At 31.9% G+C, this 17,879-nt stretch overlaps 1 protein-coding gene across 1 annotated transcript in view; it reads right to left on the reverse strand.

Annotated features, from left to right (window-relative positions):
- Nucleotides 1-3,088: 3,088 nt before the first annotated feature.
- The window catches only part of LOC117684820 (cell death abnormality protein 1-like), a 67,926-nt gene continuing 53,135 nt past the window's right edge, over nucleotides 3,089-17,879 (reverse strand). Inside the window, exons 5-8 of the mRNA XM_066085222.1 lie at nucleotides 17,345-17,517; nucleotides 6,705-6,786; nucleotides 4,723-4,950; nucleotides 3,089-3,204 (exon numbers count right to left, since the gene is read on the reverse strand). Of these exons, the coding sequence (XP_065941294.1) occupies nucleotides 3,089-3,204; nucleotides 4,723-4,950; nucleotides 6,705-6,786; nucleotides 17,345-17,517 (599 nt within the window). The remainder of the gene's footprint in view (nucleotides 3,205-4,722; nucleotides 4,951-6,704; nucleotides 6,787-17,344; nucleotides 17,518-17,879) is intronic.

Here is a 17,879-nt window from a genome sequence, read left to right on the forward strand (position 1 = left end):
TAAAATCCCCAAGAACACATATCTATCGCAATTAAGTGCATACATTTTTGGGAGGCAAAAACGCTGCTATATTATAGTCTGCAAGTCAATTGAACTATGGTCTTTCAAAGAAATAAGAAACTGTCGACACTTACAATACTCTGATGATTTCTTTGACGACCGACTTCATTGCTTAATGTAGTCGTATATCATTACTTCTAATCATTAGAACAAATTTTATTTAATCTTTGACTTAAAACTGTTAACTTATACAACCAAAGACATAAATAACTTATTAAGTTATTTATGTCTCTGATAATTTATATTTTATTCTAACTATAGAAGTTTAGCGTGTTCAACAGGTTAATCTTTTAGCCACATTCTCAGATGACGATATCGCACCTTTAATGTGAGGATGATTGACATCGAATATTTAGATACTTATTGTTTAACAATTGATCACTGCAGTGAAAGCATACTTCAAAATGTTACTCAATTATATAACAATTGCTGATCTGCAGCGGGGGGGGGGGGGGGGGGCAATATTCTGAGCTATGTGCGCTGACGCGACACGAGATTTTCGGTCGCACGTGGAGCGGATTAAATTAGCATAGACTGACCGAATAAACACACGGGTGGGAAAGTGACACACATAAAAAAATTAACACAAGTAAAGTAGTCGCCAAAAATTGGTTTTCGCCACATTTTGAAAAAAAGAAAGTCCTTGCACTGTGATCATGTAACCGATAAAATCTAAACAAAACTTGTTTAAAAACTCATGTGAACATTCTTAAAATAATCACTGAATCCCTCAATTCCGGACAATTCTTTTATCGTGGCAGCCTCTATCGCATGTGTTAATTTGATATTTGATTTTTTATCCTGCCTTGAACGCTTGGAGAGTGTTTTATGTTCTAAATCCTCTCTCTCTCTCTCTCTCTCTCTCTCTCTCTCTCTCTCTCTCTCTCTCTCTCTCTCTCTCTCTCTCTCTCTCTCTCCTTTAGTGCAACCCAATGAAAATGTCCACTACTTCCTACGATATCTGTAAAACCTCTCAGCAGTATTTAGCGGAAATATTCGTAGGTAAATAAAAAAAATTAAGTTGAAACACAAGTCAATAAACAAATAGTTTAGATCGTACAAAATATCAATACACATGCACGTGTGATAACGTACATGTAGAAAAACATGAAGCTACCGCAGATCACTTGTCAACTCGCGCAGGATCTCCTTGGCTATGTGCGAGGGGTGATCATGCATAATAATAAGAAACAGTACGAAAACAATAAGGTCTTCTGTTGGAAACGGAAGACCTTAAAAAGAATTAGTATAAGGTCTTCCGTTGAAAACGGAAGACCTTAATTAGAGGATTTCAAGAATCTGCTTTTACACTACATACTATAGCACACATATTTCTCGACGAAAAATAAAAAGAAATAAGGAGAGAAACGCTGCCACCATATTTTAAAATGTGTTGTGAAAATTTATTAAACGAGTAAGATAGAAGACGAGGTACGCTGATATCTAATGTCATAAGCAATAAAATGTTAACGCTTGCCAAAGCATAGTTTTCAACCTGTTGAAATATCATGTAACTTGATCGCTTTTGTCTGACGGGTGATATCACAAGGGAAGTAGCATTTTCACAATATACTTCCTACTTATCAGTTACACATTTCAGACTATATAATAACCTAGAAGATGTTTAAATCGCTCGCCTCACAACATTAAATTTAAAGGACTACATGTGGGTGCGGTAATATGCATTTCACCCCAAAATTAATTATTTTAAAAAGCTTTAAGAATAAGGTGGCAGATAGTAGAAATCATATTGAAAATAAGTGTGTAAAAGGTTATCACCACAATGACGTCATAATGTAGAAATGACGTCATGAAAATTGTCTAATTGTCTAGTTTTTGCCCTTGTAAGGTATTTCGTCAGCCATGTTTGCTGATCTGTGTTTTTAGTTCAAGGCAATTGTGCCCTACCACAGTGTTAGTTAAATGTTTTTATTTGTCTTATGCATTGTGTAAATGATTATATATGAATGTAGGCTATCTTTTGATTCAACCTTTTGTATGCATAGTGTCTAATTTCTGCAAAGTAAGTGTTCAATGTTTTATAAACATGTACTGTACGTGGCTGATTTAAGGAAATCAATCTAAGGAAAGTTTTACTTATTAATTTTTTCTTCCATTCTTGGTAAGTGATTAAACTATTATCTATAGATAATTTAGCAAGATATTTCTAGGAAGTTTGAATTATTTACACACTACCCCTATTTGTTCTAAAAATGTATGGAATACTGTTCATGTCATAAATCATTTTATTTGTACTCTATTGTCACATTGCTGTAATTGTATTTGTATTTTTCAGCTTTCTACCTTACACACAATAAAGGTTATACTACTGTCTCTGGGACAAAACAGTATACATAATATGTCCACGGATGCCAACGTTGAGTTTTTATGTTTGTCGTACATTAATTTTGTAAGTTTTTGATGCACAGGTCCAATCGTGTTTCTCGAATGCTTCTCATACATATTGAAACACCTCGGCAATCTGCTGGAATATTATGCAGCTCTTTCATGTTCGGTAAACAAAAGGTGATTAGTTTTCACTTAACCTATTTTTCGGGCGATACAAAGACTTGTATAGACTTTTATAACGTTTGCCTCGGAACCCTAGATTTCTCTGCATGAAAAACGCATTAAACGTGTTTATGTTTTACATGAATCAAATTTAATTAGAAATAATTGGTGCGACTTTGAAAAGGTACTTGCTATGCAAACATAAAATTGCAATAAAAACAGTGTATTTAGTCATGCGTGCTGATAACACGTTGAGTTAGAAATTGGGTACTTGCTTAGATTTAAGTTTGCTAAGGATATTTCCATTACTCCTTCATTCCCCGTAGACAGGCCAGTTGCTTCCGTATAGGCGTAAAACGTCCCCTCCTTAGCCGAATATGGTCCAGTATTATCACTAGGTATTCCGTTCTTAGAATTAAAAAAGATATCACCGTTGCATTTTAGAAGAGCGTATTAAAGAAAGAAGTATTAAAAAATCCAATAAATATTCATTTAGATAAAATAAAAAGCTAAAGAATTACAGAAGCAGTAAACATACACTATGCTTTCTCCATTTCATTTCCCCATGATTATAAATTGAGCATGTTTCAATGTCTGTTTCGAAGGAACACGAATACAAAACCAAAACTTCATCTAAAAAAAAAACCCCATAAAACTATTAAATGCTGCACAACACGGCCAGAGTATTTATATTCAAAATGGCAACAAACTGTAAGAAATATTATTTTGAACATTTCAACGAATCAATTCTAAAAATATGATGCAATTGCTGTAACAACAACTTTTTTCAATTACTGTATGGCTGACATCATAATTATATTGTTCTTGATTATAAGATTTTATTTCTTAGCTCAGGACTAGTAAGTAAAAGCTCTTTTGATAATTATTCTTTTCATACATTTACATGTACATATACAAAATCTTCTTCAACGCAACCATCATCTAAATGTTAAACACCTACGTAAATGTAAACGAATTCTCTAAAAAAATATTTTGGTTAAATGGAAACTAGTCTGGAGGAATTATCTCATTTTCGGTTGAGTCTTTAACTAGATTTATTTAAACTGAAACGAATGACAGATTAATATCAACAAAGATAATAAAATTAATTGATGTTTCTAATCAAGGAAGGGTATGTTTATACTTTATAGATGGAATTGATTGAGGGGCTTCGTTTACAGGGGATTGGATTGCAATAGTTACAACCCCCTTTAGAAATAAAGAGAAGAGATAGAGATTTATACTTGGTTATAATTTGAGTAATTGGATATTTTCTAATTAACTTTTTCGTCAGGCGATGTGTTTCACGTCAAAACTAAAATGAGAAATGTTTTGGTTAAGGAAATTAAAAACGACCAGTAACAACAAGAGGCCCAGAGGTCACATCGCTCACCTAAGCATCACAGTGCAACATTAACCATAACCCTGACTAAAGCAGATTTATTAAGTCCAATACATTATTTGGGACACTTTAGTAAAGTATGACTTGTTTAAAAAGATTTTTTTTGCATATAGATTTATGTTAAAAATGAACCCCTTTTGTTGTTCCAACAATTTAGAATCAAATTTATCATGATGACTTCTCATAATGTTTTAATATATGATAATATTATAAACTGTAGAATTGTTCTTATTAAAACAAATATTATTTTTAAATATTTTTCAATTATATTCCTATACTGGAAATATCCCAAAGACCCCCAACTTTGTTTAGCGTTATGTTTATAACAATTTAAAATTTAAAGAATATATCAATTTCAAAATTTGAAACCTCCTTAGGGCCCAATTAAGGGTGCAGAATTCAGAGTTTGAACGATTTAAAATGTACACTGTAACACGATGATTGCATAGCTATATTACATATGAATTTCCTTGCATTTTTAGTAGAAGACTATTGAAATAAATGAATTTATATATGAATATTGCGATGTCCAAACAGTTCTAAATTTTCTAGTTAAGTATGGCAACACGATTTTATAACCTTTCCTTGATCAGTATTATCTATAGTCTGTTTATGATGTTGAATGGTCTGATTTTGATTAGGAATGATGATATTAACAAACAACTTTGACAATTCTTTTTCGAATTAGAAATAAAGATATATACTTCATCAAAGTCTTTCCAGTGCATCGAGTACCCACTATATCTAACCTGAGCAGTTTGTAGGCTTGTTCAAAACACCGTCGTTACAGAAACAATTACTTCCCTCACAGAACGAGTTTTCGTCACATTTTGTTTTCTCTCGACAACTACACTTAACGCCAGTCCATCCATTTTTGCACAAGCATTCTCCGGTATCCTTGTCACACAATAAAGACTTACTTTGATCACAAACACAAGTTTTATTGCAGTTTGTCCCAAATGTAAAAGGCGGACAATCTGTGAAAAAAAGTATAAAAAGTATTTCCTGTAAAAAGCACACTTGGCTTATAAAGAAATGTAAATATTGTATAACCAATGCTACTTAATATTAAACAAGTTAAAATCTAGAGTGAATATCTATCTGTATAATTATAATTTTCTGTTTAGGTGTTGTCAATACTAGTTTATAAAAGAAAAGTTGGCATTTGCGCACAACCAGGTAATTCAGAGTCAAATGATAGAAAAAAATTATAAAATAACCATCTGTATTATATATTTGATATAAAATACAGAATTTTAGCGCCGCTGATATGAAGAAAGAAACGCCTTTAACACGTCCCCTGTATCGGATTTATACATGTATATATGGGATGTGATACAGAATTTGACATGTATTATTCTCTAATTAACAAGAAATATTATGGTGGCATTCTGCCATCCACATAATCCTAGTCAACATAGCATATCTCGTCAAGTCATGACAACTTTCTTTCTTCTTAACAAACTCCGACTTCTTTTTTGTCTTGTTTACATAAGCTATTATATTTTGTTGCGATAACTATTTCGACAAGATCATTTATCTTTTATTTTGACTAAAGTTTGTTGGATTTGCAAATGCTGCCATCCACAAAACGAGATAATACATGTATAAGAATTTCGAAACTCATTACTCAATTCCCTTACGTTTATAGAAAGGCCCCTCTGATATATATGAAAATATAAATGAAATATACCAAATTGCCCGTCAATTAGTGTCTGGTTAATTATCTTTTAATATTTGATCTTCAGTCGCAATTTCATATCTGAATCTGTAATTAACATGAATATATAAATATGCTGACTTAAAGAGCTTTAGACACCTTGAATGAAGGACAGATGACGCAAGGTTGATATTGAACTACATGTTAATAAAATTAAGTCATACGATTAAAGATTAGAATAATACTAGTACTTTTAAAAACCAATATCCAAAAAACTATTTATTATCTTTTGATTAGTTATGAAAACAAACAAATTCATTAAGATAAAGTAAAATTTACCAAAATAGAACAAAAGGTAAAAAGATGGTTATTTCAATTCTTAGCACAACACTTTTAATTTCAAGTAGTTTTTAAGACAGTGCAACTTTATTAATATGATGAAATGACGCAAAATACAGTGTATTAATGTGGAAAATAAAAATTAGCATAGTATATATTTTGAGGACGGCCTTATAATTTTCATTAATGATCTTCGATGTAGATCAGAGGTGTCCCTGGTAATGAGTTCTAAATGTCTATTATCAAATATCTTATCCCAACTTATCTTGTTTTGTGAATGGCAGTATTTGCAAATGCCACGAATTTTGGTCAAGATACAAGATAAATTATCGAGATTGCTATCCCCCAACAAAAAGTCGGTTTAGATTGAGAAACTAGATAGTTATCTCGATTTGACGAGATAGTTATCTTGACCAACGTGATATGCTATGTGGATGGCAGAAATATGCCACCATAAAATATATATAACAAATTATGCAAATATTTTGGAAACGATATCTTTCGATATTCAGTTATTAGGTAAACAGATGTTGCACTGTAAATTGGATATTTATACAGTGTAATTAATTAATTTTAGCGTGATGAAGTATTTTAATCAAAATCTAAAGAACGAGAGCGCAGTTGCATTCAATATAGGAACCCAAGGTTAGCTACCATTTAAACAAGAAATACTCATATCATCTGAATAAGGAAACGTGATTATTTATTATACTTTAAAATAATGATACTTACTACAATGTCCTTGGTAAATTTTGAAATCGTCCAAAGCGATATCTGATCTAAAGCCGCTACCTCTTCGTCCTGTTACGTTTATCTAAAAATATGAAGTTTGATATTGCATGTCTCTTTCATCTTTATACTGCCTTTTGACTATAGTTTGCCTATGAAAACGTCTTAAATAATAAATCATATTCACATACTGTAAATATTTTTCATAACACTTGTCTTTTCCCCATAACTCTTCTAAACTAAAAGATTATAAAATTAAAATGGCGAGGAATACATACATATCATTCAATTTCAATAAAGAAAGATGACACTTGGCATTATTAATTCCATAAACACAACAGGCCTTTTCTCTGTAATGGATATTTTTAACATTGTAATAGCACTAAAATGCTTTAAATGAAAAAATAAATGAAGTATAACTCAAAGTGAAGTCACAATTTTCTGATCTAGGTTATATACGTTATAGTTGAGCAAAAAATAGAAATTCGATTCTAAATGAAAAAAAGGTTGACTTATTTCAAACTTCCAAATTTGAGTATCCGATGTACATGTAGCTATTAGCGTTTGGTCTTACATTTCAAGCATGATGTTTACAATTTATATTGTTTATTTTACAAGTCGCTGTACAGTTTGGTACGGAAGCTCATTGAGGCCAGCTTAGCAGAAACAATAATTTCTTTTGCGGTTAAACGCAATAACGATTGCGTTTAATCGCAATCTTTTGCGTTAAATCGCAATAAGTTTTACGTTTAAGCGCAAAAGATTGCAATTAAACGCAATAACTTTTGCGTTTTAAACGCAAAGAACATTGCGTTTTAACGCAAAGGATTGCGTTTAAATGCAAAGTTTTGCGTTTAAACGCAAAAAATTATTGTGTTTAAACGCAAAGCTAATATTGCGTTTAAACACAATTATTTTTGCGATTAAATGCAATAATTTTGCGATTAAACACAATAATCGTTGCGTTTAAACGCAAAAGGTATTGGGTTTAAACGAAAAAGTTATTGCGTTTTATTGCAAAACTGTTTTTTAATTTGAAAATGACTTTTTTATTCAGACCGAAAGAAGAGGGTTATGTTGTTAGGACATACTAATGTTATGCAACAATCATCCGTCAATCTGTCCATCAAACGTAATGTTAGACATTTCTCGCTTTTCTCGTCGTGCTCTCTCCTCTATTTCTAATGGTTTTTCATATTGTTTCTCATAAATCGAATCTTAATTATTCAATAAAATCAAATAGTCCGCTCATACACTGTATAACTGCCATCCATAATGCTTTATTATATCATTGTCAAATGAAAGTGAAAATGTTTAAGTCTGGTCAATCTGTCAAAATTTCAGCAAAACCTCAAGAAAATTGCTACAAAGCTAATTACTACTGAAATCAAAGGTGTTTGTATATACAAATAACATATTAAAAATATACATTTGTATGATATGCGGAAAAAAGTTTTTTGGGGGTAAAAATTAAAAACATGGGTTTTCATTGAAAAATCGCAGAAATGTGGAAAAAATTAATAACCAAATTAAATCAATGAGTATCAATTTATGCTGTTTTAAAATGAAATGAGTTCATATGTACAACTGATTAAAGCGCTTTTACAACAAATATTGAAGTTATTTTGGGGTAAAAAATAGCATTTTTATTGAAAAATCGCGGAAATCTGGAAACATTTTATAAATTGGTATCAGCTTAATCTAAACTCCATTTTAAGTTTTATTTTGTCCGAGTAATACATGTAAAACAATTTCACGAGAAATACTTAAGATTCTTTGAGGTCAAATATTGCTTTTTTATATATTGTTATTAAAAAATTGTGTAAATGTGGGAAAAAGTAAAAACAATGTCAAATCAATTTGTAACGACTTTCCTTCACTCCAAATTACAAAATAGTATTTGAACAATTGAAATAATAACATAACATGAAACATTGGTCAAATTTATGGCAATTTTTTTTTTATTTTTTATTTTTTTATTTTTTATTTTTTTGAATCATGGTAATAAACAAATCATTAATAACCAAATCAAATCAATATGGTATCAGCTTATTTTATAACTTGATAACAAGATTGAATATGTACAATTGATGCAAATTGTTTACATCACAACCATGAAAAATAAAATGGAAATGGAATTAATATCCTTTTATTGTAAAGGAATATAACAGTTTTCTAATTTTAAATTTCGTTTTCACTCTCGTCATCAGATTCTGGATTATTTCTTGAATTGGAACAGTTGATTACTCTTCATTCTCCACATCGATCTGAACACGCTATGCCATTTTTTCGACAGCTACGTATACATTTCTTATTGTTGCAGTTGGTTTTACAATTACAGTGGATGATTTTCAATAGGAAGTCGGGTGCAGGTGGTTTTCACATTTCAATAGGTAGAAGTTTGCCAGTCCAACCCCATTCTGTAGGATCAAGATCTGCCACTGATTTGCCTTTCCAGTACTGACATTGTAAGTAAACTCGCATTGAATGAAATATGGCAGAATCATATGTTAGTGGAAGTGACTGCACTTGGACCACAGCATTCTTCTTAGATGACATTGTTTTTGTCGTGAACTTTCTCCATCTGAGAATGTCTAAACCCTCTAGCGGTACCCCACCATACAAGTTTACTAATGCTTCTTCTCCCGCCTTTATTATATCTTCTTTGCTAGAATTTTCTTGCAAAAATACAGCTCCTTGTGATTTTAGATAAATGTCAGTCATTATCTTTTTCAAGGCAGCAGGTTTTCCAATGCCATGCAAACGACTAGTTGTGTCACACCCTGTTAAAGCATGAATAAACAGGAGCTGACGACAACTATCACTTCCAAGAACTGACTTTGCTTTTGATATATCCCAAACTCTGTGGTTTTTCATTGACGTTTGTTTGTCAGTGGTGAAAAAGATTTGTCTGCCTTCTTTTGCATAATGGCACAGCTGAACTAGCAAATCAGTGTCTTCTCCATACGCAACCACTGTGTGATCGTCTGCCTTATCAACAGCTGTCTGACATATCAACAAATTTGCATCACCCTCACTTTGTATAGCTTCGATATTGCTCTCTTGCAGTTTTCGTACAAGGAGTTCAGCAAAGCGTTGCTTGCTTGATACATTCAGAAGAAAAGTTTCCTTCTCTATTCTCAGTGGCATATTCTCAGTAAAAGTGATTGTGTTTGTTTGAATTCCTTTACTGCGCCTCATGTGAGTAATATCTTTAGAAGACGTACCGATGTCACCATCCATTACAACGATGGGATTTTGAAAGCGCCTTTTGACATGATCAATATATTTTGAGCAAATCTGGGAAAATGTCTCGCCTTTGGACCATGGTATTCGATGCAGTAGAGATACTCAATCGATTACATTTAATAGATTTGTTGTTGGGAGTTCTTCAGCATGGCAGTCACCTGTACTCCATATAGCTTCACCAAGCAATGTTTTTGCTGCCTGCTTTAAAAGACCATTTGCTTCAAACTTTGATGACGGAAAGCTTGAAAGTTCATATTGAAACAACTCAGCTGTTGTGTTCAGTGTTTCTGATCCAACAGTTGTCAACCTCTGAAACATGAGCTGAGGATCAATTTGCGAGAATTGTGTGATATTACTGTTCGATGTTCCTTTTATATCAAAAAGAACCGCTTGATCTTTCCTTTTAAATGAAATTTCTGATACCAATTGTCCAGCCATAGACTGTATAATTTTTTCGCCTATACTCTTTGCAGCACCTGCATTTGCGTCGTTGTCAGCAATCATTCCGGTTGCATTGCCTGATTATATTTTGCTAATGTTGGCATAGACAAAAACCATTGCACCCTCTGAGCTTCCCCCATTCCTCTTCCACATGTTAATCCGCCTGTAGATTTCATGCTCCTCATCAATACCTGCTCTATAATCAAATCAGTAGACAAACCTGACCAACACCGATCGGTTCTTCGTAAAACATGATTTCCTTTCATGAAATGGTTATATAACCCTGGGTGGACTCTGTCTAGGTCCTGCATTTGAGATAGATACAAATACACAGATTTAGCATACAGATTGTGACTTGCAGCTGCATAATATGGCAACATTTCCTGCAATGTGGAAAGATAAAGCTTCCAATCCCCTGTCATTTCTGCAACCAAGAATCGTTTCAAAATGGCAACCATCTCACTAAATAAAAGCCATACTTTTGCTGTTCAAGATTGTTTGATTTCATTTGTTTTGTCTTGAATGCGCTTCTCCAATGCAGTGAAAGCAGGATCATCAATAGCCTGCTTAACAGAAATGTCTTTCGAACACATGCGACTGTAAAACTCATCTGCTTTGTCCAAAATGGGATTTGCTTCCTCAAAGTCACTTTCAACTTCATCACACTGATTCATATCGAATATATGTTCGTTAAGCGTGCATTGCATCGCAGTGTCTAAAATCATCATTGCTCGAACTGCACGGGAAACTGCCTTCCCACTTAACATATGACTAACAGCGTTTGGGGCATATATGTGTTGTAGTATTTTTCTAAGCCCAGAGCCTGACATAATTCTACCGATGATGCCAATAAAACTCATCTCTGCGTGGAAAGCTCCCAGACGTACGACAACGTTGCTACATTCCTCAATATCATACAGTAACTGCTTTACAGTATAAGGGTTGATCAAACGTTATGATTGGAGTTCGATTATATCGTGAAGCTTCTTTGGAAACAAACATCAACGTTGAAAAATACAATTCAAATCACTTGGGTTCAAATCAATCATGCGCAAAAACGTTATATCTGAAACACCTTGATTATTGCCTTTTTGAACCATTTGCATCATCCCAGACCAACCGGGCAGAGATGATCTTAAAAGCAATAAAACATTTCTCAAGGTGTCGATCTTCCAAGAAAAGTTCATGCTTTTAAGAGGTCTCAGCTCTTGGAATTTAAGTTGCGTGAACGTCTTATGTTTTTTCCGCATTGAAGTAAAATAAGCTAATATGGCCAGATGCAATTAAGTCATCAGTTGTAACATCCAGGCGTTGAATGCGTAGAGGGTTTTTTCTAACCCGGGAGACAAACAAGATATAATCCCCATACCATGAAAGGTGTTATTTCCATCAATGGTGTCGATGTTATGGTCTACATTATCTGCTACAAATTGTAGACAATGTGATTCGTCTAAAGGGCATGTCTCTTGCTTTGATGAAATGACAGCAAAGATTCGAATTTCTTGACTTCAGATTATGTTGAACAAAATCCCATACTGTTTTGGGCATCTATTAGAAACCTGGACCTAAACATATGATGCAGTTGCACTGGTAGTCCAATTTGAAGAGGTTCCATCACTATTCTTGGTCTTGTGGCTTGTATGATAGCTTGACCAATTGAATTAATTTTGGTTGATGAGACATTCTCAGAAGTTACTACTCTCAGAAATGATGATAAACTGTCTGGTAAATGACCCTATTTTGACAGAATATCCTGAACACTTGGATAAAATGTTTTATCTACCGGCATGTTTCGTATATCATTCTTGATCAGTGTTGCCGCTGTTTAATCAGAAACCTTTTATTCTCTTCGTCAGACTTAAGAACTGATTCCTTATAGAAAGTATGCAGTATGGTTGCGGCATTCTGGCGAAATGTAACTACATTTTCTTTGCCGTTTAATTCAGTTATTATGATTGAATTACCATAATGCTCCTTTAATTTTATTTTCATATGTTGATTGGAATATGCCTCATCTTCTGAAAGACTTTTCATGTGGTTTACTAGAGCTTTGATATTTGTCTGTTTGTCGTCATTTTCTTCCAAGTATTTTGTCACTTGTAAGAACAATGTGTGGCTAGTATTTGGTCAACATCGTGAATAAGATGCATTTTCCTTACGTTTTGAAAACACCTCTGGCACTTTTTTCTCTGATGAAAAATTACCACCACAGGTACTGTGATAAACAGCATCAGCCGCATGAAGGTCCCTAGCAAATTCTATCCTACCTTTAACTTCGACTGCCCATTCGTCGTTTCTATCAGTGCAAATCTGTTCTAAAGTTGATTGAAACTGAGTTGTTTGAACCGAGTGTACACCATGTTTTTTTTTCGTTTTGCATTAACATTTACCGGTTTTACCCAAAAAAGACAGTCTTCTTTAAAATGAAATTGCATTTCTGATCTAAGTGATTTGGATGGAATAGGGATTACCGGTGATGTTGACTTTCTTCAAACTTTTTATGACTATAGGATTGACATAAGTGCGTCGGCCTAGATCTTTCTTGCAGAAAACACACAAATCCATTTTCTATATTCATTCGATTCATAGTGTTTTAAGTTTTTAAATCACGTGAATCGAAGAATATTATTTTCAAAAAATTGTTTTATCCATGTATGTGCATAAATTTTAAATATAAGGCTTAAAGAATTATAAATCAAACTGAATTTCAAAAACTGCTTACCTTGTATGCGTATAGAATGCATAAAATTGTCACACGGCTGACCGTTGATGATTTTTTCAAACAATTGAAGGCGATTTCCCTTTCAATAAAAAATTGTTATTTTGGCATCTGTTTTGAAATATTTGATTTCAGATTATGGAACTTATGTTAATCTACAGTCAAATATCAAGAATCGGGCACTGGGTGATTGTTCTGGTGCGCAAGATTAGTTAGTCGCCTACTTGGTCTGAATTTATATCGTAACCTACTTACGCAAAGCAGCGAATAAAAAAAAAGTTACCTAAGAATCCAATTTTAATGAACTGATGTAACAGGAATGATCATTGCAGCTTATCTAATATCAATGACCAAGCTTTCACAGCGTCTCAGGGATTTGTGAAGTGATGCGTCACTGTCTTGTGTCATCATGACGTCATATTTTCTGTGTATGGAGGACAAACCGCACCATAAATTGAAATTGAAATTTTACGATTTGCGGTCACATTAAAGATCCTTTTTTCAACGTCTTCCGCAAATAATATTTTTGTATATTTTCAATATGTTATTAAGACTGTATTATAGTATAACTTCAAGCAGAAAAACCTTTTGTAGCAATTTTCTTGAGGTCATTTTGTATATTGACTAGACTATTTATTCAATATGACGGACTGATTTGGCATTTATTGTAATTGTTATATCACTGATTTGAATAAGTGATATCACCTATTACAAAAGTGATGGCATTTATTAGAATGGGTATTATCACCTATCAATCACCTATTTATCTTGTGATTTGAACAAGGGATATCACATATTTGGAAAAAATGATACATGTATCACTCTTTGAGTTCGAATAGATGTAATCGCCTATTCATCAAATAAATAATTTTACTTTTTGAAAAGGTGATATCACCTATTCAATTTGATAATATCTTCGAGATAATAAATTTTCATAGTATAGCACCATCAATGCAACTGTTTGTGCAAGTTCCATTTGTTTTAATTTGTCACGCGAATCGACATGCCGTCATTAAAAAGGCCCCTTAGTATAATGCTCTTTGCGAAGGAGTCTTTTCCGTTTTTTCAATTCAACTGTTTCTCACAGTCTAGATACCAAGTATCTGGCAAGCAAACATCACTGGTGCATCCATCAATAGCCATTTTGCATGTTATCATTTAGGAAGAATTTGAAAACAAATATAAGCAAAGACTTATTTTTTCTCGTGTATTTATTTATAGCGCGATCCTTCATTTAAGGATACGTTTGCTTAGAAGTGCCTGATGCTTTTAAGTTATGACAGCTTAATATTTATTATAAGTTAATCAAAGTGAAACCAGAAATTGAGTCTTTGTGATGTGTCAAGTGTTGCCATCAAATCAAGGACTTGGTACATATATTAAGTGTTTATATAAACAAATGAATTGATTGCGATTTAACGCAAAAATCAATGCGTTTAATTGAACAATCATTGCATTTAATCGCAAAATTATTGCGTTTAATCGCAAAATTATTGCGTTTAATCGCAAAAACTTTTGGTTTTAAACGCAATATTTTTTTTGCATTTAAACGCAATATTTTTGCGTTTAAACGCAATAATTTTTCGATTAAGTGCAATACTTTGCATTTAAACGCAATCCACTTTGCGTTTCATCGCAATACTTTTTGCGTTTTATCGCAATCTTTTGCACATAAACGCAAAGTACATTGCAAATAAACGCAAAAGATTGCATTAAAACGCAATAACTATTTACTGAACTGGTCTCAATAAGCTTCCGTACTATCCGTTTTCACGGATCTTTATCTATACCCGAAAGGAAATCTGTTAGCCAAAGGATAATGAAATAAACAGATCGTTAGGATGGAGAAACAAAGCAAACATCGTTATGTGTATTGTTAACACATTATTTTAAATAACCATTGTGATATATTGTGTACAATCTTGAGTCTCAGGTTATACAATAACTGACGCAATAAACGTTTTCCGGTTTACAAACAGTACAGATTGGAAACGAAGTTATCATGGATAGTCCATTTATTTAAAGCTATTCACGCAATAAAATCACGAATTCTATATCTGTAAAATAAAGTTGCGTAAATTGAGAGAATTGTCGAGTAGTATTAGAGAACACCTCAATAAAAGTATTTCCAAAAAAATTTCATTCTGATAATAAAAAATTAGAATTATTACAATTAGGAATCGTTGCATTTTCATAGACATGAATGACTGAAGAGCAAAACCAACCTCGCATACCCGCAGAAAATCAAGAAATTGTTTTGTTTGGTTTATTACATGTACATATCTGTTACGATTGTGTAAGTGTGAATTTTAAACTAAAAAAGGTGAATTTTACACTTTAAAGTGTAAAATTTACAGATTAAAGTGTAAAATTTACAAATTAAAGTGTAAAATTTACAGATTAAAGTGTGAATTTTACACTTTAAAGTGTAAAGTTTACACTTTTAAGTGTGAATTTTACAGATTTAAGTGTGAATTTTACAGATTAAAGTCTGAATTTATATATTTAAGTGTAAAATTTACAGATTAAAGTGTGCATTTTACAGATTAAAATGTGTGCATTTTACAGATGAAAGTGTGAAATTTACAGATTAAAGTGTAAAATTTACAGATTAAAGTGTGAATTTTAAACTTTAAAGTGTGAATTTTACAGATTTAAGTGTAAAATTTACAGATAAAAGTGTAAATTTTACAGATTAAAGTGCAAATTTTACAGATTAAAGTGTGAAATTTACAGAATTAACTCTGAATTTTACAGATTAAAGTGTAAAATTTACAGGTTGAAGTGTGAATTTTACAGATTAAAGTGTAAAATTTACAGAGTAAAGTGTAAAATTTACAAATTAAAGTTGGAATTTTACAGATTAAAAAGTAAAATTTACAGATTAAAGAGTAAAATCTACAGATTAAAGTGTGAATGTTACACTTTAAAGTGTGATTTTTACAGATTAAAGTTTGAATTTTACAGATTAAGGTGTGAATGTTACAGAGTAAAGTGTAAAATTTACAAATTAAAGTTGGAATTTTACAGATTAAAAAGTAAAATTTACAGATTAAAGAGTAAAATCTACAGATTAAAGTGTGAATGTTACACTTTAAAGTGTGATTTTTATAGATTAAAGTTTGAATTTTACAGATTAAGGTGTGAATTTTACAGATTAAAGTGTGAATTTTACAGATGAAAGTGTGAAATTTACAGATTAAAGTGTAAAATTTACAGATTAAAGTGTGAATTTTACACTTTAAAGTGTGAATTTTACAGATTTAAGTGTAAAATTTACAGATAAAAGTGTAAATTTTACAGATTAAAGTGTAAATTTTACAGATTAAAGTGTGAATTTTACAGAATTAACTGTGAATTTTACAGATTAAAGTGTAAAATTTACAGATTAAAGTGTAAAATTTACACTTTAAAGTGTAGAAAATAAGAAAATGTGAAGTGTATATGTGGCACTAATACGCTTCCGTAAATACACTTCCCTATGCCTGTCTTAAAAGTATAACACTTGTAAAAACTAAAATTACCCTGAGGGGGAAAACATATGTCCAGTTATGTATATACGACCCTGATTGCTCATACACGTTTAAATTCAATAAAATTTTATATCGCGATCAAATTCAGCATTGTAATTCCCAACATAAAGGTAACTTTAATAAATAAACAAAAAACATGCGTTTTCAACGTCATTCATAATTGAAAATATTGCGTATTTCGCTTTAAAATCAATGATATATATTTCTGCATTTATTTAAAGAATGCGGAATCATTCATTGAGTATCATGAGGTGATCAAATATGGTCAGGGTGATCAAATCCAATAAAGCTCGAAAGGATTTTTGATAGATTTGATCACGTCCGATCGTATTTGATCACCTCATAATATTCAAAGAATGATTCCTTATTACTTATATTTATATAATTTTCAACAATTGTTCTTGTATTAAATCATATACTGATGAACTGTATTGGACATTACATTACAAAATCAATGCTTAGTGTTATCACAAGCAACGACACTGTAATATGTGAATTTTCTGACATTATCTGTTTTATTATATAGAATGAAACTATAAAATAGTCAAATGTTTCAAAAAACTAACTTTAATTTAAGCTTGATGAGATGATAGAGTAGGGTAGGATGAATAGGATCTATGGAATAATTTCTGTTTACAATATGATGTATTGTTTATCTTTTTCCATACGGCATTTTCATCTTTCAATTCATGAATTCCTACCATTTCTGCTTGAACCGGAAGTGATACAAATCCTTGGTTCCATCCCGAGTCTACAGGCCCCGACATCGTCCATCGAGCGATATCTGATCCAGATTTGTCTTCCACTATCACATCCAAATCGCCCATTTCACTTCCTCTCATGTGAAAATAAAATTGGAAGCAAGCAGTTGTTGCTGAAAATATTTTAATTTTTTTTTATCATAAAAGAGCTTTTATCAGAGCCATAATTTAAAAAAAACGCAGATGGTTTAGGTTCAATCACACAATCAAAGGAAAGTAATATAAAAATGAATGAACTAAAAATAATAAGATGTCACTTAAGGTAAGGTTTGCGACTTGCGTTCCTAGTTTAATTTTTGAAATTGTAGCAAAATTGTAATACCATTTTGTTCATTATATTAGAATATTTCTACTTACAAAATTCAAATGATTTTGCCGGACCCGTTTTATAACTACAAAAGGTCAAAAGGTCAAAGTCCATGACTTCAAACTCTCATATAAATATATATATATATATATATATATATATATATAT

The sequence above is a fragment of the Magallana gigas genome, chromosome 5 (assembly GCF_963853765.1).
Source record: "Magallana gigas chromosome 5, xbMagGiga1.1, whole genome shotgun sequence".
Classification (NCBI taxonomy): Eukaryota; Metazoa; Mollusca; class Bivalvia; order Ostreida; family Ostreidae; genus Magallana; species Magallana gigas.